This window comes from Centruroides vittatus, unplaced genomic scaffold (assembly GCF_030686945.1).
Source record: "Centruroides vittatus isolate TY-2023 unplaced genomic scaffold, ASM3068694v2 contig_884, whole genome shotgun sequence".
NCBI classification, from domain to species: domain Eukaryota; kingdom Metazoa; phylum Arthropoda; class Arachnida; order Scorpiones; family Buthidae; genus Centruroides; species Centruroides vittatus.
The window spans coordinates 2,989-26,585 of NW_027122576.1; the positions used below are offsets into that span (position 1 = coordinate 2,989).

At 34.6% G+C, this 23,597-nt stretch overlaps 1 protein-coding gene across 1 annotated transcript in view; it reads left to right on the top strand.

Moving 5' to 3' along the window:
• The first annotated feature begins 960 nt into the window (after positions 1-960).
• The window catches only part of LOC136983589 (uncharacterized), a 30,516-nt gene continuing 7,879 nt past the window's right edge, over positions 961-23,597 (top strand). Inside the window, exons 1-13 of the mRNA XM_067280380.1 lie at positions 961-1,037; positions 3,663-3,934; positions 20,587-20,730; positions 20,864-21,007; positions 21,141-21,284; positions 21,418-21,561; positions 21,695-21,838; positions 21,972-22,115; positions 22,249-22,392; positions 22,526-22,669; positions 22,803-22,946; positions 23,080-23,223; positions 23,357-23,500. Of these exons, the coding sequence (XP_067136481.1) occupies positions 961-1,037; positions 3,663-3,934; positions 20,587-20,730; positions 20,864-21,007; positions 21,141-21,284; positions 21,418-21,561; positions 21,695-21,838; positions 21,972-22,115; positions 22,249-22,392; positions 22,526-22,669; positions 22,803-22,946; positions 23,080-23,223; positions 23,357-23,500 (1,933 nt within the window). The remainder of the gene's footprint in view (positions 1,038-3,662; positions 3,935-20,586; positions 20,731-20,863; positions 21,008-21,140; positions 21,285-21,417; positions 21,562-21,694; positions 21,839-21,971; positions 22,116-22,248; positions 22,393-22,525; positions 22,670-22,802; positions 22,947-23,079; positions 23,224-23,356; positions 23,501-23,597) is intronic.

The following is a 23,597-nucleotide window of genomic DNA, read 5'->3' on the forward strand; positions in this document are numbered from 1 at the left end:
TGCCTTCTGACCTCTGTTCTCTTTTAACTACTGCCAAATCACAATTAAACATTTTCTCTTACATTAACAAAGAAAAATGTTTAATTGCTTTCTGAAGGATTTTTTGGCAGTTCTACCCAATGACTTATCATAGTATAAGACATTCCTTACTGATAATGTAAGGTACCCGTTGAGAATTGAAACTGGATCGTTTATTTGGTAAAATCTAATTTAATAATTCAATAAAACCCAGCATTCGTACATGCATCGGGTGATGCGTGTATATCACCCGATGCATGTACGAGTGCTGCGAAAAGAAAAACTTCAACATCTGAAGTGTTGAAGTTTTCCTTTGCCTTTTCCGTCGATGGTCTTTGGATACTCGAATCGGTGCGTGCTGGCTATACGACTGCATATTATTACAGAAAAATATTCAATTCAAATATTCAACTCTCCGAAATACTTAATCAAAACCATTTACATTTTTAATGTAATATATCATTAATATTTCTAAATGTGCGTATCAAGTTCTTTTATCTAACTAAACTGCATATTGATTCATAATGCAATGCTCGAAATTTTAAAAATGCATTGGATAAAAAGGTTAAAGGAACAATATGTTAATGGAAACTCTACTATATTATAAATTTCTGTTCTTCAATGCCCTTATGGACGTTGCTAAAATAATAAAGTTTCAATTATTAGTTAAATTTCGGTCAACACTCTTATGGGGATCTAACAATAACTAATTCTGAATAATGAGAATAATATACGGAAGCAAACGAATTTGATTGAAATGATCTAAATCAGTGTTTTCCAAACTTTTGAAATCTGTGTACCTTTTGTATAATTTTCTTAATGCTGAGTACCCCTCGTCAAAAAAATTGCATATACTTTAAATCAAAAACCAAAGATAACGAGGATATTCCATTTCTATATGCTGCTGCAAATGAAAAATAGAAAAAGCCAAAATAGAAGACTATGTGGAAAATATTGTTCCTAGATATAGCAATATGGACTTTAGGTCTCATTTTCGTCTTTCTAGAAGCACTGTCAAAGTAAGTCTCTGCTAAGAATTGTTGGTTGTAGTAACTAGCTACAGAAAAATTGGATTATTCGGCAATTTTACCTTTTTATTAATACTAAAGCACATAACAAACCTTTCCAGTTAGAAAAATCGCACAAAAGCTAAAAATACACACGCGCACATTGTAACAATTCAATGTGTAGATACTGGAGGTTTTTGTGTGACACTGTTGTCTTGGCCATAAGGTGCAGGAATACACGGAATCACAGCACCCGGCGAAACCGCTAAGAAGTAACGAAGTTTTTTATTATTTTTCTATGTTTTTAATCGAAAAAAGTAAACTGCTTGTTGACCAGGAACAGCCGAAGCACGGTGCAGCGTGTACCCCCATAAACTCTTCCCGTACCCCTGCGGGTACGCGTACCACACTTTGGGAAACACTGATCTAAATCAACAAACTATAAACAAAGACACTAATTTAGGTCGTGTTTATATTTTGTAGAATAAAGTTAATACTGAACATTAAATAGAACGTTAATACTGAAACAAATGTGCAGGAAAGAGAAACATCTGTTTGACACAATATTTAGGTTATATATGCCTTTTACACCACGTATTCGGTAGAACATTCTCCTGTATAGGATATTAGAAGAATCTGTCCATAATCGTCATGAAAACCACGATTCGGGTCGTAATTCCCGTTTAGACCAGAATCTTATTGTTAGATAAAAAGATGTTGCGCAAATGGAGTAAAACACAAAACTCCGTTATTAAAGATAAGTGACGAATACGTATTTGTCACTTATCTTTAATCGTATCTCTGTTTTCTCAAGTGTCAAAAGTGTCTTGCTCTGTTGATCTTAGTTATAAACATAACTAAGATCAACAGAGCAAGACACTTTTGTCACTTGAAAAAACAGAGATACTGTTGTATCTATCTTTTAATAAATACGCTTTGTTACGTGTCATCAATACTAACAAAGTCGGTTTTATAATTGGAAGTCTCGTGACAAATTTCATTATTATTTAACTAGAAAATATATTTTCAGAGAAAGTCGATATTTCCTTGGACACATACGCCAAGAAGTCCTGTTTGATGTTACTCTATTCCTGGAAATTAATCATCCTGCCTATGTGTGAAGTTTACTGAAAATATTCCATCACAGCTAAATCGTACGATATGACACACCACCTTCCGTGTTTTAATACAATAAAATATAAACGTGGTAAAATAAATTTATTGTTTTGTGACGTCATAAAAATCGCTCGGTTTCGTATTTTTCTCGTAGTTTAATACAAAACGAACTAATACTTGAATTTTAAATAAATTACTGTTTATCCGGTAATATAGAATTTAGTTGTGTCACAGATTTTACTACTAATTGTATTACTAATAACTTTTTCTCGCCATGCAATAAACAAATATTCATTCTTCTATTCTTCACAAAACCTAAGATTTCTGGACATGGTTGATATAAAAAATAAATCGAAGAGGAGATTCTAATCAAAAATTCATAAATACAAACACAAATTTTTTCAAAGTTGATCTCGTGCTTAATATTACTGTGAAATATGAATTTTGGAATTTACACAGCGTTTTAGCATTTAGGTAAAAGTCTTTACGAAAAACAACAAGTATTTCGAAAATTAGTGAATCTTCTCAATTAATTTTTGCTGAAGACTTCGCTATTGACAATTAAAAGTTCAAGTGAAAGAAATTCATTCGCAATTTCGTCAGCTTTTTCACGGAACACGCGACATTGTGCAGATAGAGTCAAGAGATTTAACAAATTGAAGGAAACTGAAATAAATCTAAGAAAAACTATTAACATTTTCTAATATTTTTCGATTTTTTGTGTAATTTTCGTGTTTTCTTACACCGCATTTCACACTACAAATAAAGAAAAAAGATGAAACGGTCTATGACAGGCTTCAAAGCGCTGGTGTTTTACGATTCATTGTCTCAAGATTCTGAAGAAACAGTCGAACACAGACGAAAAGTAATAACCTTTAACGAAATTAAATTTCATCCCGTGTTTTATCAATATAAATATCTCTTTCCAAATACGATTAAGCAATCTCACTTTAATGAAACGAATTCGAAGAGAATGAAAATGTCTGGATAATATCAGACAAGAACATTTTAAGAGAAATGCGTGGCAGAGAAAGACTAAACATGAAAGAAATATCTCATATATTGTATTAAATCGTAAAGGCGGATAGTTGTTTAAAGGCCGAAGACTGCAAACGACGTTAGATTTAACAAAATTTCTTATCGACTTGCAGATATCTTAGAGAAGCCACATAATAGGAAATTGGCTGAAGAAAGTTATCATCACAACTCTCGATCCGAGATTAATAGGAAAAAAAAGTGATCACATGACATAGGTGTCGCGCATATCGATACGGTTGTAAACAAGCCGTTCCGTTCTAAGGATAGCTTACTTTATAATAATGGAAGAACGAAAATATTTTTTAGAAAGGTTAACAACGGTACAATTAAAGGAGGAATAAAAAAAGTACAATGCCAAGTTAGCTGGTAGGAAAGCCGATTTTATAGAAAGGTAAGTTAAAATAATCTACATCTACATTTTTATCGTTAATTATTACATTTAAACATTTATAATTTCAAGTCCTTATAACTGTTAAATGTTAGGCAACTTAACCCATTCTTAGCTGCAAGTCCAGATGGGCTAGTGGATGATGATAAAATATTAGAAGTTAAATGTCCTTACTTCAGTTTTAAACTTCCTGTGAATGTGCTAAAGATACCATATTTGGAATGTACTGATGACAAAATTACTTTAAAACGGAATCATGATTATTTTCATGAAATCCAAGGACAATTAGCAGTGAAAAATAGACAAGTTGCTCATCTGTTTATTTACACAAAAAGTGACTTCAAAGTTTGTACCATTCCAAGAGATGGTAAATTCATTGCAGACATGATTGAAACACTAATTATGTTTTCCCATGAGCATATTAAGCCAGCTCTTTTAACAAAAAATGTTTTATAAGCACTAAGTTTATAAAATAATTGAGCTAATTGTTATTTTACAATTTGAGATTATGTAAAATTTTCTAGATGGTGTATAGTGTGAATTTTTTAAATAATAATAAGAGATTTTGTTTTAAAGATTAAAATTCTTTTATTAGCTTACAAATATTTATTCAACTATAGTACAAATTTTAAAGCCACTATATTACTTTGAATTGAAGTTCCACAATGAAGACCTTACTGTGTATGCTAGTATACATTCTTGATCTTAGAATTTATAAACAGACAAAAATTTAAAAATACTATAGATGGAAAACTTAAATTAGGCTAGGGTCTAGAATGGAAAAAAAAATTATATACGGTATTAATAGAGAGCTAGATTAACAGTGAAACAAATTAAGAATCTCTGCCAACAATGCATGGTCTAAAATTGCATAACATAAAACATATAAATATAATTTCACTGCCAAGTTTGGTTACTGTCGGATGCATGTGTTGCCTCAAAATTTTATATGTACAGTACGAGCCATTCCTATAATACGTTTAATATGTATTCTTTTACTAGATATTTTTCTGTCTCGAGATGACAAACTGCTGTTCAGCTGTGCTTTTCCTCTCATAAAAGTGGGTATATTTACCACAACATCTTTAGTAATTAGTTATTCCTAAATGTTAAAACCTCCATCAGCCATTACCCAGTGTTAAAATAATTATTGGATTTTCGTTTAAAGAATTAACAAATCGTACTTTACAACCGACAACGTATCGCTTAGTCTGTTTACAACCTCGTCGATACTAGCGCCGCGTGCGGAGTAGATTTCATTTTTTTCCCATATTAACGAAATAGTGTATTATCCACTATCATTAACATACGTTTTAAATCCAGAATTATATTTTTGATAAACTGGGATAAATTTTCATACGCCTAGTCATTACGAGGATTTGCCCGAAGTTTTACAAATGCAATAATAACCTATTAACGAGAGATAAAAAGTATTCCCGCCGTTTTGGCTTCTTCAGATGTTAAATATAATACTGTAATAGGGTTCTTACGATGCACAATTCTTTCCTTTCTTTCTTCGTAACAATGGTATTGTTCAATAATGCGCGACATCAATTAAATAACGCCGTACTTTTCTAACACAATAACATATCCAATCGCTACTTCGTTAGATTTATAATCGTGTATAACTGGCTGAGAGAAAAATTTGACGATTTATATTACAAACACAAAAATTCTAAACTTGTAGTGACTATAACAAGTCATAATGTGATATAACGATTCAGCAATAATATTTTAAATTGTTCTAAATCCATACATATAGATATCCAGCAACGTGTTTCTTAACTTTTCCGGCAACATTTAAAATTGCGCGTAACGCCATCTGTTACACTATTTTTTCAAAATTTTAATATTTTTATTATCATAAAATGGCATAAAGCGTAATTTTCAGGGTAGGGATTGGTGTAATAAAAATTGTATGTACTAATAACCAGTAGAATCGTCATTAAGTTCTACTACAGATATGACACACGACCATCTTTATCTCCCCACTCCATCGATATTTAACCACCGAAATTTAATAGCATCGATTTCCCTAATGCATACAAAATTTTGTCTCAAACACACCCACAGCAACAAATACACACAAGAATTACCCGCGAATTGTTTTGCATTTCTTCTCGTTTCAAGGTGTCTTCAGTACTAAAATGTAAAAATCTTTGGGGTCATTTTTGACCGATCGCCATACTTTTCCTCTATTACATAACAGACACCAGAATGTAAACTTTGCAACACAACTTTTCTAATAACATGCATCAATATCGATTACTCTTCGGGTAAACATCGCAGAATACCTGAAAATATTTACTCAAAGTAAATTCATTAAATACATCAAACAAACGTATCGATTTTTCTAAATTACTAAAGCATGCGAAAGAACAATTCACTCATCTATAAAGTATTATTATTCCTCTTTTCAGAAACAGTTTCGTGTGTCTGGTAAGTGAATGAAGTTTTAATATTTTGTATGTTTTAAACTGTTTAGGGAAAAACGATCTGTGAATAATTCGGAAAAAACACACTTCGTAACAGACTAGCAAATGCCACGTATTTGGTAGTTTATTCAAGAATCAAATCAATTCGTAATAATTGTAGATTAAGTTGAAAGATATCTTATTGTCATTTATACTCATTCAGACAAATCTAACCCGCAACAAGTCAACCAGAATGGATGAAGACGAAAAAGTGAGTAAGTACGCACTTTCATATAATAAATAATAAAAATCGTGATCAAATTCGTAACAGCATACTCATCCTGGAAGATCCGGATAACAACGACCTTAAGTGACCAACAATTCAACGTGGTTTGAGTAATTGCTAACTTACAATTTTCTTCTTTGTCTGACTTTAGCTTGTAACAAGCCAAACCATTTGGAATCGAATTTGAAAACGAAATACTTTAAAATCAAATTCATTTCTTATATAATTTAAATTCAAAAGTATAAAATTTGCAAATATTCAGAATGTCTTTCAGAAAACAACACAAAAATCTAGTGCTAAACAAGCAATGGAAACCTCTGTCGATATGCATGAAATTCTTAGGTTTGACAGTTTCCCTGGACATCGTGTTCATGTTGACCAAATCCAAAATTTATCCAATTTACTACATTTTCGAAACAATCCTTCGATCCTCTAAAGGCAACTTATCTGCAATCGATTGGTTCATATTCGTTTATTTTATATTTAGCATCTCCATTTACATATTCTTTTTGTATTACTTTCTTGGCACCAAACGGACCATCCTCTCGAAAATCAACATCGTCAATGAAATAGTTAGAACCGACACTAAGAAAATACACCATAAGCTGTTAATATTGAAATGCTGTTTGATTTGGATAACGAGCATAGCACATTTTGTGGCATTCGATCTCACTACAGCTGAAGGACTTTACGAAGAATATGATGGAAATAGCTTAGTTTCGAGACATCTGTTTAATTACGAAGATGAGAAATGTTTATTACATTATCTGACGTTCTTCTGTTTTGTATTCTTCATGATTATCGAAAATAATTTCCTACTGTTTTTTTTTCTTCTTCCGCATGCAAGGAGATCGAAAGTATTTTTAAATTAATTAGCAAAAGCTTGCTTATCGAATGATTCTTCGCAGATCATTGCCGAGGCTCGGTTCAACTATAGAAAGCTGACGTGTATTGTAAACGACCTGAACGCCGTTTATTCGCCGATGTTATTTCTTTGGACGGTTATGGTGAGTGGTAATGTCATATTCTTGATTGGATATATTTGCAACACAGATAAATCAAATATTTTCACATTATCCGAAATCTTATTAATTTCTTCCCATTCTGGTTTTGAGGTATTGTTGTTATCCTATATGCGCTGTTGTTCTTCTAACGTCACTAAAGCTGCTAACGATGTGGTAAAGGACATTTACGACACGTCTTTGAAGAGCGATGACAAATGGATCGAAGAAAAAACATTTCGCTTTTCCATGATCGCTCTGCAATATTTACCAAAATTTTCTGGTTATATATTCAACATAAATACAAATCTCTTAGTAACTATTTTTAATCATTATCTATTATTTTCACTTATACTGTACTACTAGTTCGATTCTCTGTAAAATGAACACTGCTTCGTGAAAGAATTAACACGCACGCATCACAATAATGTAAGCATTAGAAATTCTGTAACAGAAAATGTTTCACTCACAATTCACATACACATCTTTAAGTCTTGTATGAAAGTACAATAACCTTGTATTTCAGTACATCTTCTGAAATGTATTTTGATTGTCAAAATATCTTTCGTGACGATTAAGAACATAAACAAAAATAGAGTAATTAAAATACTGTTTCATAGATTTTGTCAATACTTAAGAAAACTCATAAAGAATGTTTAGCTGTCATATCGACCATGCTCAATACGTCAAATCGATGTAATGATGTAATTTAAGCAAGTCCCGTGACACGTTTTTGTCGGTTTATGATGTCCGACACGCACGTTCTCCCTCGAACCCTCGGGTTTTAAACCGCTTTACACGACGTTAGAAGTGCATCACTACGTGTGTGTTTACCTATCAAGCAGAAATGGTAAAAACCTACCCTGTTTAGTTTCGTTTCCAAGAAAATACCTAATAATTTATGGTAACAAGGACGTACTCTTGACCTGCATAAGATGTAAAAAATACATTTCTTCAGGGGTGGGTGGCGTAAACAATGATAATAATTATTCGTAATTCGTAAATAGAATTTGTAATTAGGAGAAAACTTCAACATAAACGCGCGTTTTCCACAGTTTTGCAACAATTCCTTTATTTTTTACAAATTCAAATTATAAATTTAGCCAAACGGGTTCTGGTAGCTGTAGTGAGTGAAGGAAATGTACGAGAACATTCTGTTTGCTGTCACGCATTGATCACATCGATTATTGAATCGGCTTCGACGAATTTTCAGGTAAGTTTTGGAGATGCCAAATTAAATCTTTTCTTGAGACGTGATTAAAATTTTAAGCGGAAAATCGAAAGTTCGTAGATTAGGTAGATTAAGTAAGCGTTGGCGCTTCTGTTGAATTTGAAATTAATTTCTCAAAGCAAGATAATTAATCTCTCGGATTTTTATTATAGCATCTTATACAAGATTGCGCCTCGTATTTCAATAGCGAGGTTGAGGCCGAAGTTTTACACGCGAAAACGTGTACGTCGGACGTTCGGCGCCGCTTTCCTGTAAGCCTAGAAGTTTGACAATGGTGCTTGGAAATTCAGTGGAATCATGCTCGACATTCCAAACTCTATTGTCAAGCTTCTAGGCTTACAGGAAAGCGACGCTAAACGTCCGACGTACACGTTTTCGCGTGTAAAATTACGGCCTCAACCTCGCTAATATCTATTCAAATCGAAAAGTTTAAAAAGTTAGTCTCATCAAAAAAATTTTTTTTTTTTATTGTTGACATCGCTTTTACTTTTTAGGCTGTTATACATAACAGAGGGAAATTATGGCAATCGGTCAAAAACTGACCCCTATCCAAGATTTTTACTTCTTTGGACTCGGGAGATCTTGAAAGCTCGAGAAATGCAAAAAATATTCCAAAGTTTTTGTATGTATGGATGGTAGTGTATGGGTGGAGGCATTATTTTGTTCACCCTGCATTTAGGCCCCTTAATTAATTAGGTTTGGGAAAATAGTAAAACAAATACGTGCATTTTTGAATCCGTCTTTCAAGTGGGTCTGTGTGAATGCACTTGTTGCACCTGCCATGTTGAAGCTTATCGCGCTTTTTGTCAAACTTTCTGAAATTTTTCAGGTAGATTTGTTTATTAGTGGGATCGATGCCATTAAATTTTTATGATTAAGAGTCGAGGAAGTAAGAAGATAAAAGAGGTCGTGTGTTTGTCCAGTAGGGTCGGACTTAATGACGAGTAAAATTGTCATTAAGTCCGACATACATACTGGACATACACACGACCTCTTTTATCTTTCTACATCATGCATACCGTCAAAATTAAGCTTTTGGCTTTATTAAATTACTAAATTTTATATTTTCACTTCTATTCGCGAGATTATTGCCATCTTGGCATCGATTCAAGTCGAAGATGTAAAAGTCGTTCTGGTCCAGCAAACAACCACCATAAACATTTCTATTTTCTAGAATTCTGTGTAATAAATAAAATAATTTTTGATTTTTTATAAATTAATTGAATGCAGCTTGAGAATTTCGGCGAATTATTTACTAACTAGGAGATACGCCCGGCGTTGCTCGGGCAAAAGTAACGATAGCGAAGATTAAGATTATTACGTTATAGTCACAGAAGAAAAAGAGTAATTTCATCAACGAATTAAGTATTTCTAAAGAAAAGTCGAATTTGAAAATCGAATATTCTAATATTGTTCGATTTTCATCGAATGTTCTAATGAAGGAAAGTCGAAAAAAACCGAACTAATCTGTTTAAATTTGAAAATCGAATATTTTCTAACATATTACTGTTTTTTTTTTTTTGCTCCTTCGCCCGTAAATCTTGCACGTCGCTTTCTCTTGTTCTCTATTCTTACTTAACACTTTCCTTGTTGATGGAAGCCTTGAACCTGTCCCTCTCCCCGTGGGGAGGAATTTGGAAAAATCCCTTCTTAATGTGCGTTTTCGTGACGTACCGTAACTATGTACCAAATTTCAACTTTCAACTCCTAACCGTTTGGGCTCTGCGCTAATTATTATTATTATTATTATTACCAACTCGTCTCTGAATTATATATATAGATTGAACACCGGTTTTAGTCGACAATAATGTAAATGACGTTCAACACGACTTGTTTTACTTACACCGGGCGTATTACGTCATATACTTAAGATTTCCTATTAATTTAAGATACTACTACTCGTACCTGGCACAATACTTCCTGTGAAAAGTTGTTAAATTACGAATAAATAAAGAAAATAAATAAAATTTACTACACGGCAAAGGATATAGAGGAGGAGCATCACTACGGCAAGAGTGATATTGGGCTAATTTTCGTTTCTTGTTATTTTAAGTAAACTTATAAATTAAATTAATAATTGGAATTGAATTAATTGAAAGAAAAATAAAATATGTAAAAATATCAATAAATACAGTAAATACATATACAAACGTTCTGAAACCTGATATATACATCTATATATATAATCGAGACAGGTTGATAATAATAATAATAATAATAATAATAATCAGTGCAGAGCCAAACGGGTAAGAGTTGAAAGTTGAAATTTGGTACACAGTTAGGGTACGTCACGAGGACGCACACTAAGAAGGGATTTTTCGAAATTCCTCTTCACGGGGGAGCGAGACAGGATTAAGTCTTATCACTTCCATCAACAATGGAAGTGTCAAGTAACAATGGAAGTGTTACATAACAATGGAATTGTTAAGAGAAAGCGTGGCCGAATAACCTCCAGAGAAATTACTGAACATGACTGGGGCTTAACAGCTAATGAGGTTTTCGCATTTGGTGGAGTACCAGAGAGACCGGAAGTCGAAGGTATATTCGGATTTGGAGTTTCTGCACATGTATTGGTTAGTATCTTATTTATATTATAAATGAATCTGTATGAGTTGCTGAATCTTCTGTGTTATTTGTACGTTCTACGAAAATGTTTTCGGCTGCAGATGCAAGGCTGTTCGGATCTTGACGATCTGTGACATAGCTTGGAAGAAAGTCTTGATCTGTGAAAATATCTCTGTTGAATGGATAAATTCCAGACACGCGAAAAAATCCAGAGATTATATTATTTGGCACAACTGCTAATGGAAGTGCTAAAGAGACAATACCAGGATTTTCCTTGGATTAGTCTTCATCCACGAAGCAGATACAGAGTTGATAAATTTTTTTAAACTCCGGTCTAAAGGCTGGAGCTTGTGACTGCAGTGTGGGGGAAAAGATAAAATAATGACAACGTTGTCTTTTGAGAAATTTAATCCGGGAGTTGAGAGGTGAGACTCGTGGTTATCAAGCAATAACAGTATAGGCCTTTCTTTTGTACATTTAGTAGTTTCAACGAGATGTTTCAAAAACATTAGAAATTGCTCCTCTTTCATCCATCCGGATGGGTTTGCTGTTCCAATAGAACCTGCATGAGAATTTTGCAGAAAGTGGTCTCTAAAGTGTACTGGAGGAAAGACAAATAACGGCGGAATGCTGTTTCCAGAAGCAGATACTGCAAGAGCCATAGTTACTAGTTTGCCCCTTTCAGCCGAGGTGATAGAACCAATTTGGCGAAATCCTTTTCTAGCAACAACACGATGAGGACGTTGCACTGTAGTTATTCCAGTTTCATCGACATCGTAAATGTCATTGGGGCAGAATTGGTAACGCTCAAATAAATTTTCTAAATTTGTGAAAAAGGCATCCACATTTGTCTTATTCAAACTTGTGGCTTTAGATAGACTGGTGGCTTGGGGTGTTCATATCGATAGTATTTAGGAATCCTGTAAACCAATCGGGGCCTGCCATTAGGGTATCATTCCAGATTTGAGGAAACGGTTTGATAAGCGCTGTTGCATAGTTATATGCTCATTTACGTACTTGTTTTGGCGTTAGCCCAAAATAAATATCGGAAGCTTTTTTTATATATCTTTCTAACTCCAACTCCTCATCACTGGTAAAGACTTGTCTGCTCTTTTTATAACCCATTTGAACCGTAGAGCTTACAGAATCAAGTTTTTTGTCAGTTATTTTCTTGCAGAATCTTGCTAAAGTTCTGTAATAGATATTGTATTCTTCTGCAGTTTTCCTAATGAAAATTGGCTGAACATCATTTTTAACTGCTTTGGCAGCTCTTAGTAAAACGTCTTCAGGTGGGGTATTTTTATCAGTTTTTTCATTTTATAATTTTGTACCATCTGAATAAAGAGAAGAACGAACTAATTGGAGTAATGTTTTCCCTTTTCTAATTTTAAAACTATAATGTACGATGATAAAAAATCGTCAACCGCTTTCCTTCTCTTTCAATAAAAAGATTGTACACAAAACGGGGTAAGTTGTCTCAGTGACAAGTTGCCCCGTTCGATGTGTGACAATTTGCCCCAAATGAGCTTTCTTAACAAATCAGTTCATAGTTTCTAATTTCAAATTAGAAAATTCGATTGCTCATAATGTATATATGTTACCGGCAAAACCCAATTTTACGCCCACAACTAGTTTGGCATAAGCGTGTCAGGCCAAACTAGTTTAGAATTATTATTCAAGTATATTAATGGTTAAATATATTAAGTGGTGGGTTAAAGTGTACCTAGGTAACCCAATGGCAGCACTTCTGACTGTTCGTGCTTCTCGACGGACTCCTCCCAGGGGGGAGCCGCCGGCAGGCCGCCCAGTGTTTAACGTCACTAGTTATTGATTCACAATCTGGTAGTTCTTGTGAACATTTAAAAGCAACAAAGAAAACAGTAACACATAGTAATTAATTAATAAACATATTGTTTCATCTAATTAATTGCCTTTTAATTTTATTTTAACCATTAATATATTTAACCATTAATATAAATTGAATAATTATTCTAAACTAGTTTGGCCTGACACGGTTTACGCCAAACTAGTTTGGCGTAAAATCGGGTTTTGCCGGTAACATATACATTAATTAAGGACCCAGCCTAATAGGATTAATATAGTTGTTACTTACCTTTAACTAATTGCAAGTTTTCAAACGGCACAAAACATGACATCAAAATTTAGATGACTTGCCGTAAATCTTTTAACCGCTAATTAACGGAAAACAATGCAACAGATATTATTCGAATTTTGTGATGTCGTATGCAAGCGGTAAATGAATCTACTCCTAGATGACGTGACCGTTCAGTTTTGATTATATAGGCAATATCTTTGCACTGTGACAACATGCCCTAGTGACAAACTAGCCCCGGTCTCCTGTAGATGTGATACTAGATGTGATACTAAAGATTGTGCATTATACTAAAGATGCACAATCTTTAGTATGATGCCCGAAGGAAAGGCACTTGAAACACCTCTTAACTGGTAGAAAGTCAAAGACATGACACCTACTCCATAAAATGTTTGTCTTTTCCTCCAGAATAGTTTTCCTGATTTCTGGGTCCACCTCTAACACCCACAAACCATGTTCCCCATTTTTCTGCTTGAGCGGAAACTTTACCTCGGCTTTTAACCTGAAATCTGCCTCAGCATCATTCATTTGTAGCTTTTCATTTTGCTTAAATAACGTTTAGGAGGTCCTCCTTTGTGACTGATTTTGGCACTGCTACAATCTTCAAGAGGGGCAATCTCTTCTCCAGATGTTTCACTTTCAGCTCTTTTACCGTTCGGACCGCATCCTCAAGTTCCTCTGCGTGGTGGAAGGTGTGGAGGTCCACCACTATGCCTCCCTCTCTGATTTTCCGAACTCGCTTTATTCCTATTCCTAAGTCCTGTGGCTTGATTTTACTGGTTAGTATCTCTTGTGTTTGATCTGAGGTGTTTTTGCTGTTTGAACTATGCACAATAACTGTGTGACACGGTGAAGAGAGTACTGAGGTGGGTCTTGAGGGTCAATTCCCCAACTCAGCACTTTGCTGTAGCTGCCTACCTGTGATTTATTCTGACCCTGGGAAACCATGAAGACTGTGCTGTGTAAGTTGGAGATCTCTTCTCTTCTTTGATTTCTTTAACTGTTTCTTGTATGCTATTACAGTAAAGAGTCATTTATCCGAACCCCGGTTATCCGTAACCAGCTTTCCAGTCGTACTGTGTCGTGCTGAATCGAACTTTTTTGATAACTAGATTTACTTCTAAAGTATAAATTTTTGTTTTTTTATTAATTTTTTCAAATATAATTTATTTTTGGTTTTGTACAAAATAAAGAAATAATTTTTAACGATACAATAGCCTCGATTATTATTATTAAAAATTTCGTTAGACTTAAAGTCGAACGAAAATTCAACACAAAGCGACACGCAACCGGAGAAAAATTTCAACATCGGACAGGTTAATATATTTTTTCGTACATAATCGGTTATCCGAACAACCCCAGTCCCCAAAGGATTCGGATAAACGACTCTCTACTGTATTTTGCTCTGACACTATCTTTAGTAATTCCTCCTTAGATGCCAGGGCGTTAAGCTTTTCCTTGTAAGTTTGCTGACCTGGTGGAGTTTGGGAACTTACATCCCACTTTCCACCATGTGTAAGTGGGAAGTGGGATGTAAGTTCTCTGACTTCTCCATGTGGAAAATGGGAAGGGGGATCATTAATCCCGTGACAGGATGGTCTAGGGCAGGGATGGCGAACCTTTTTGAGTCCACGTGCCATATTGTAAGTATACTTAGCTTTAAAGATGTTAATGCGTGCCAAAGTCTTAGACTTCGAATAATGATATGTAAAGAAATTAAACGAATACGCTTTAATTCGAATAAATATAAAAAATCTGATTGAAAAAAGGATGATCAAGTGATAAACAGAAAGGATGATTGAAAGAGAGGATAGAAATCATATGATACATTACGTGCCAGATTATTTTTCTTACATACCACTTTGGGCATGCGTGCCATAGGTTTGCCACCTCTGGTCTAGGGTCGTTCGCGTGTGGATGTGGCAGAGGAGACAAGGATGACAAGTATCTCAAAAAATCCGTTTATTTAAACACAAAATAACTCACACTATGCACAGTTCTTTACACACTCAAATGTTCGAACGTTTTTAGTGTCGATGATGTTTCTTATCGTTGCTGAAAGTAGGCCCGGGGCAGCGACAGGTGAAGAGACTTGTAGGCTGATGGCAGCGGACTTCTCGCTGGACACCTTTGGCGTACACGTCTTGTGTCTTTCTGAAGCCTTTCCGAGAGTCCTCTTTCGTGTCCTTCGAAATCGGCCTTCTCAATCTCCGTTTTCTCCCCCTTTTCTATCTCATTGGTTCTATGTCCCTCTTTTTTGCTCCCCGCTTTCCCACGTCTGTTCCTAAGCAAAAAACGATCTCTGTTCGCTGTTCGAGGTCAGGCAGAAAGATCCGCTTTGAAGAATCTACTTGACACCATCTGTTAAATCTGGATGGAAAGTGTTGATGGAACTTTGGAAGTTGCGCTCATATTTTTCTTATTGTTATTTAGTCTGTGACGTTTTATAATTTTAACGACCCGACGTCGATGTTCCTTTTTGTCATTAACCTTTCCCCTTTTCAAAATTTCTATGTTCTAATTATTTGATATACGAGCTATCTTGTCAAACGTCCATCTTTACTGGAGGACGCTCATTTACCAATTATTAATTATTGTACAATTATTGCGTTCTGTTTTTACATCACTAGCATTTTTTTTCTCCACAGTTTCATATGACTAGACCAACTAATCCGTATCTTTGTTCGGTTTTTAACAATGGAGAGTTTTTTTTCCTAGTTTTGTTTCGTTTTAACAATTTTCTAATATACAATGTTTAATGTCAACCCGTTTTTGGGACCTCACATCTCTCGAAGTTGCTGGAAGTACCGTTGTTCTGGACAGGGCCGGATTTACCAATCCAGGGGCCCTGGGCACAAATTCGGTGGGGGTCCCCCTTTAAGAGTAGGCAAATTTGGATGATTTAGAAAATTTACACAAAATACTGTACTTTCAATTAGATTTGAACTAGGAAGTTGTAAATTTCATTTAAAAATAACGGTTATTGTAAACATACATATATTTTCTATCTGTGTAAAACTAATTATTTTAATTTAACTGAAAAATACCTGTGAAATTTTTTCCCGAAATTTTTCAGATGTTTCATAGGTTTTTTCTAGGGTTTGGTTTTCTCTGCCTGTTGCCCTCATGATTAGCCACACTTAGGCTGTCGCGGGGTAATACGAAAAAAAAAAATTATGTTTAAACATAACTTTTTTTTCAGTTTTGTGGGGGCCCCTATTTTGTGGGGGCCCTGGGCACAGGTCCCAAATGCTCTTATGTAAATCCGGCCCTGGTTCTGGATGGTGTTGACGGCTAGATTTATCACTTTATTAAAGCTGTCGATGACATATCTAAGATGTTCTGTTGTTTGTAGCCGACCTTTAGGGTGAGACGCAAAATAGCCTTTCACTTCATCCATCACCTGATGAGCCTCTTCTAGAAACTTTGGTATAGTGTTAGCACTCATGATGACAGAAGACAGACAGATCCTTTGGTATACTGAAGTAAAGGTTGATCGACGCACTGGTCAACGGTGATGGTGGACTGACAAGTGTCAGTTGAGGACGACCTACTAGTCACAGCTTACAATTAAGGTACAGTCATACACACTGAAAGTTCCAACACACCATAAAGATGGGGGGAGGGGTGCTTCCAGTTGTTGAACTAACTTGCCCAAAATGTCTCTCGACAACAAGGCACCATAACCACTGCCGAGGAGGCCAATATAGCGGGTGCCCAATATCCTAAACTTGAGTAATTACTTTACTCTAAAAAGATAGGCTTAACTTTGCTAAGCCTAAACAGCCCTCTAGGACTAAAATATCCTAAAACGCTATTTCTCATCACAGGGCAACCCAAGCTAAGCCTAAATTTAAATTTACCACCAGAAATAGACAAAATTCACTTACAAATTTCTCCAGGAGCAGAGCAAACCAGGTCCTCTTTCTTCGAAGTGTAGACTCAAGAATCTTTGTGAGTGAGAGCAGGAGATTCACCGCTGAGAAAATTTCAGTGGTCACCTTACACAGAGTTCAAAGCAGAAAATGTGTGCACTCTTTTGGAGGGGGTGGTGGCTGGGGCCGTATGATCCCAGCCTGCGTCTTCTCAGAGACCAAAAAAAAAAAAAACACATTGACAGAAATTTACAAGCAGTCGCTCGGAAAAGAGGCATTGAACCTGTCCCCTGGGAAGTGGTCTAGGTAGGGATGTTCGACAACTCCAGCAGTCGCGATTAGTGCCCCTAGCAGCTAATAGGGTACCAATAGAGTTAGGGAAGACCACTGTTTTGGGCAAACCAAAATGTGGGATTTTGGGCAGCGATGGTATAAAGGCCCAAAATTCTAAGGACACGGAACGGTTAGGTGTAGAATACTCGGTCCTGCAGATCTGTACCTGGAGCACCCCCCTTTGATGGCTGGATGGCTAAGCGGTGAAGGTGGCAGCCTACCACTCTGGGGAACCTGGGTTCAAATCCGGACAGGTCGAAATATCCCCAGGAATTTTTCAGGAAGGGTCTGATCGAATATGTCGGGCTCCATTACTTACCACTCAGCCGCCTCATTGTGGGCCTGGCCGAACCCATAATGGGATTTGCTTTAAGAGGCTCTCTTAATGCCCAAAGTTTGGAAAGAGTTTAAGAAAAACCTCCAACAACACATTATCAATTGGAGATAAACTTTCTCTGGATTCTACAGCAGCAACTCATCATCGAAGACAAACTTTCTTTCGGTGTGACAACTTTCAACGTGACAGCAATAATCCTTCCATTGTAAGCATGCTTTGTATTAATAAACGCGGTTAATTTTGTCACTCTGCTCTCCGTGTGAGTATCTGTGTCCAGCAACCGCTACTCCCATACCTTAAAACGACTCTCGCTTCATGCTGACCAAGTCGAGGGAAAAGCAAGTGTCTCTGCCTCCCACCAAGGCAGACTATTTGACGGGGGTGATATCTCACAGGGGTGTCGGAACCTTACAAATGTAAAATGAAATTTAATTTAACAACATAAAGTGATTGTATTGTACAGTACACATAGTAAGTAATATACCAAAGAAATGCTACAAAGTTGCTCTGTACTACATTTGGCAACATATGTAAAGTGTCCTTAAAAGCCAGAAATTCAAACATTGGTTTAGAAGTTATTACTGAAACAGAATATATTAAAAAATAACGAAAACATGTGAACTGTATGTGACGCAAAAAAGTGAAAAAGTAAATATAATGTATATAATATTTATTATCAGAATTTAAATTTGCAAATTATGTAACAAATAGAAAACAGTTCATTTGTTTTATATTGTTACATAGTATCTAAACAGTAATTAATCGTTTTACCAAAAGAAAATTAATTTGAAAAACTCAATACTGATATCATTACAGCAATGTTTTGTCACTCTTAATGTATAAAATCGCTTAAATCCTACAAGTATATTGTCCGAATTCAAAATTTCATACGATACAGTGATTCAGGGTAAGATTGTAAGCTGGGGAAAATGCCTAATTTTTGTTACTTTCAAACAGTGACGTCAGATACTGTCGTGTTTGTACGATGGATCGTTGGGCCAATATTGAATGCGGAAAGCTGTAGTTGGCTACCGTTACCACATTTTCTACATCTGAGAAGAATAAAAGCAAGATAAGAATAAAGTTTTTGTTGAGAAATGTATTTAAAGTCATTTTAAAACTAAAAGTTAAAGTAGAATTTATTAAAAATTGCGAAAATCAATTAATGTATGATGTAGTTAAGGTTCTAAAGTTTCCATTCTCGGCTACCGAAGATCTCGATCAGACATGCTAGAACACGTGACTCCACTAGGCATCTTACCTCGACATAATGGGAAAGATGCCCACATCTTTTCTTCTGATAACTTGTCTATTTTTAGTAAAGTTTCGTTTTCTCGTTTTATTGCAGGATATGCGTAGAAATTATATAAGAACTTCTCAAAAAGGTTTCTGGATTGAAAAAAGCTTTCAGCTAGCTATAGAGCATGATAGAATGGGCAGGAACTTAACAATACATATACTGTGCTGTTACACTTACTATTAAGTACTTTGTACTACATATGCAATAAATTAAATATGGTTAAGATACTCTAAAATTAATTTATATTTATTTATAATTGTTATCTTACCTCAATGGCATTTGGCATCTCACCCGAATACTTGGAGTGAGATGCCTAAAATGCCAGACAGTGAAAAAGTCATTGTAAACACAATACATAATTATTTTTGATATACTCCAAAGTTTTATTTTAAAAAGATATTCAAGAACATGATATTTTCGTTAGAGGCCCTCAAAACCCAAATTATTGCTATAATTTCCTTCATAAGCAAAATTTTAGGCATCTTCCCCTGATCCACTCTATTATGTACAGCACATATATAGTCTTTAAACTATCTTAACGTAAGTCCTGTGCAACATTTTAATGTTTCTGTCCCCTACATGTTAAACGAGTAACCGTTATAGATAATTTTTATAAATAACATTCAACACAGAACAAATTAAGTCAATTTACACACTGTCCATTTTAAAAATTAGCGTACTATACCAACGGTATATATTGAGGGGTGGAGTAATCTGAATTGTAATAAGCAAAACGTTCACTAAAATGCAGTCAGTAGCATATACATGAAAAAATTTACTCGTTGCATAACGTCTATACAATAAAAATCCAGGACAAACAGCAATACCATGCTGGTTATGTTTAAAATGAAATAAATACGATATTCTAAATAGCACAAAGTATTAACTGCAAGAAGAGAACATATTGTATTCAGCTTGCAACACTATAATTCTGTAAAGCAACACGATATAATTTGAATATTCTAATTTCCTTTGTTTTAAAAAAAATGCTATAATAAAAGGTTTATTAATTAAATATTATATATATTAGAGTAATTACTTTTCCTTCTATTTATACCTAATTTGTCATTAATATACATAAATGTATATAAAACTTTATGAATAAAATACAAATTTCAAAGTAATAAACTTGCTATTTTTGAAAAAACACAACTATCAGTATAAATAATATCTGAGAAAATTGTTATGTTTATCAAAACTAACGTAATTACGCAATCATAAACCAAAATATGAAAAAGCGATCACAAATTAATCAGTAATTAGACATAATTAACAACAGCAAACTTACACGATAAACATGAAAAATTCATTAATTATCTTGGAGATAAACTTTCTCTGGATTCTACAGCAACAACTCATCATCGAAGACAAACTTTCTTTCGGTGTGACAACTTTCAACGTGACAGCAATAATCCTTCCATTGTAAGCATGCTTTGTATTAATAAACGCGGTTAATTTTATCACTCTGCCAAACAATAAAAAACAACGTGCTTTCTAAGAAATTGTCAATACTTGAAAAGACACTAGTTTAGTAATTTAGTATTTATTTATTTATTTATTTTAGAAATCGGTCCGTGCGAGCAGTCCTATCTAGAAAAATGTCAAAAACACGAAAAGGAAAACGAATGTGAAAAACGTGGAGGAACCGACACTTGTATTTGTAAAGATAGCAACCACAAATTCGATGAACTTTCAGAAAGTTGTTTAGGTAAGCGTGCTTTCTAGAATTCCTCACACTTGGCTATTTCTTCAGTTCTCTTGAAGAAAGTTTCAACGCAAGATCATTTAGTAAGAAAAGACACAAGTTTGTATTTGTTTATTTATTTATTTATTTATTTTAGAAATCGGTCCGTGCGAGCAGTCCTATCTAGAAAAATGTCAAAAACACGAAAAGGAAAACGAATGTGAAAAACGTGGAGGAACCGACACTTGTATTTGTAAAGATAGCAACCACAAATTCGATGAACTTTCAGAAAGTTGTTTAGGTAAGCGTGCTTTCTAGAATTCCTCACACTTGGCTATTTCTTCAGTTCTCTTGAAGAAAGTTTCAACGCAAGATCATTTAGTAAGAAAAGACACAAGTTTGTATTTGTTTATTTATTTATTTATTTATTTTAGAAATCGGTCCGTGCGAGCAGTCCTATCTAGAAAAATGTCAAAAACACGAAAAGGAAAACGAATGTGAAAAACGTGGAGGAACCGACACTTGTATTTGTAAAGATAGCAACCACAAATTCGATGAACTTTCAGAAAGTTGTTTAGGTAAGCGTGCTTTCTAGAATTCCTCACACTTGGCTATTTCTTCAGTTCTCTTGAAGAAAGTTTCAACGCAAGATCATTTAGTAAGAAAAGACACAAGTTTGTATTTGTTTATTTATTTATTTATTTATTTTAGAAATCGGTCCGTGCGAGCAGTCCTATCTAGAAAAATGTCAAAAACACGAAAAGGAAAACGAATGTGAAAAACGTGGAGGAACCGACACTTGTATTTGTAAAGATAGCAACCACAAATTCGATGAACTTTCAGAAAGTTGTTTAGGTAAGCGTGCTTTCTAGAATTCCTCACACTTGGCTATTTATTCAGTTCTCTTGAAGAAAGTTTCAACGCAAGATCATTTAGTAAGAAAAGACACAAGTTTGTATTTGTTTATTTATTTATTTATTTATTTTAGAAATCGGTCCGTGCGAGCAGTCCTATCTAGAAAAATGTCAAAAACACGAAAAGGAAAACGAATGTGAAAAACGTGGAGGAACCGACACTTGTATTTGTAAAGATAGCAACCACAAATTCGATGAACTTTCAGAAAGTTGTTTAGGTAAGCGTGCTTTCTAGAATTCCTCACACTTGGCTATTTATTCAGTTCTCTTGAAGAAAGTTTCAACGCAAGATCATTTAGTAAGAAAAGACACAAGTTTGTATTTGTTTATTTATTTATTTATTTATTTTAGAAATCGGTCCGTGCGAGCAGTCCTATCTAGAAAAATGTCAAAAACACGAAAAGGAAAACGAATGTGAAAAACGTGGAGGAACCGACACTTGTATTTGTAAAGATAGCAACCACAAATTCGATGAACTTTCAGAAAGTTGTTTAGGTAAGCGTGCTTTCTAGAATTCCTCACACTTGGCTATTTCTTCAGTTCTCTTGAAGAAAGTTTCAACGCAAGATCATTTAGTAAGAAAAGACACAAGTTTGTATTTGTTTATTTATTTATTTATTTATTTTAGAAATCGGTCCGTGCGAGCAGTCCTATCTAGAAAAATGTCAAAAACACGAAAAGGAAAACGAATGTGAAAAACGTGGAGGAACCGACACTTGTATTTGTAAAGATAGCAACCACAAATTCGATGAACTTTCAGAAAGTTGTTTAGGTAAGCGTGCTTTCTAGAATTCCTCACACTTGGCTATTTCTTCAGTTCTCTTGAAGAAAGTTTCAACGCAAGATCATTTAGTAAGAAAAGACACAAGTTTGTATTTGTTTATTTATTTATTTATTTATTTTAGAAATCGGTCCGTGCGAGCAGTCCTATCTAGAAAAATGTCAAAAACACGAAAAGGAAAACGAATGTGAAAAACGTGGAGGAACCGACACTTGTATTTGTAAAGATAGCAACCACAAATTCGATGAACTTTCAGAAAGTTGTTTAGGTAAGCGTGCTTTCTAGAATTCCTCACACTTGGCTATTTCTTCAGTTCTCTTGAAGAAAGTTTCAACGCAAGATCATTTAGTAAGAAAAGACACAAGTTTGTATTTGTTTATTTATTTATTTATTTATTTTAGAAATCGGTCCGTGCGAGCAGTCCTATCTAGAAAAATGTCAAAAACACGAAAAGGAAAACGAATGTGAAAAACGTGGAGGAACCGACACTTGTATTTGTAAAGATAGCAACCACAAATTCGATGAACTTTCAGAAAGTTGTTTAGGTAAGCGTGCTTTCTAGAATTCCTCACACTTGGCTATTTCTTCAGTTCTCTTGAAGAAAGTTTCAACGCAAGATCATTTAGTAAGAAAAGACACAAGTTTGTATTTGTTTATTTATTTATTTATTTATTTTAGAAATCGGTCCGTGCGAGCAGTCCTATCTAGAAAAATGTCAAAAACACGAAAAGGAAAACGAATGTGAAAAACGTGGAGGAACCGACACTTGTATTTGTAAAGATAGCAACCACAAATTCGATGAACTTTCAGAAAGTTGTTTAGGTAAGCGTGCTTTCTAGAATTCCTCACACTTGGCTATTTCTTCAGTTCTCTTGAAGAAAGTTTCAACGCAAGATCATTTAGTAAGAAAAGACACAAGTTTGTATTTGTTTATTTATTTATTTATTTATTTTAGAAATCGGTCCGTGCGAGCAGTCCTATCTAGAAAAATGTCAAAAACACGAAAAGGAAAACGAATGTGAAAAACGTGGAGGAACCGACACTTGTATTTGTAAAGATAGCAACCACAAATTCGATGAACTTTCAGAAAGTTGTTTAGGTAAGCGTGCTTTCTAGAATTCCTCACACTTGGCTATTTCTTCAGTTCTCTTGAAGAAAGTTTCAACGCAAGATCATTTAGTAAGAAAAGACACAAG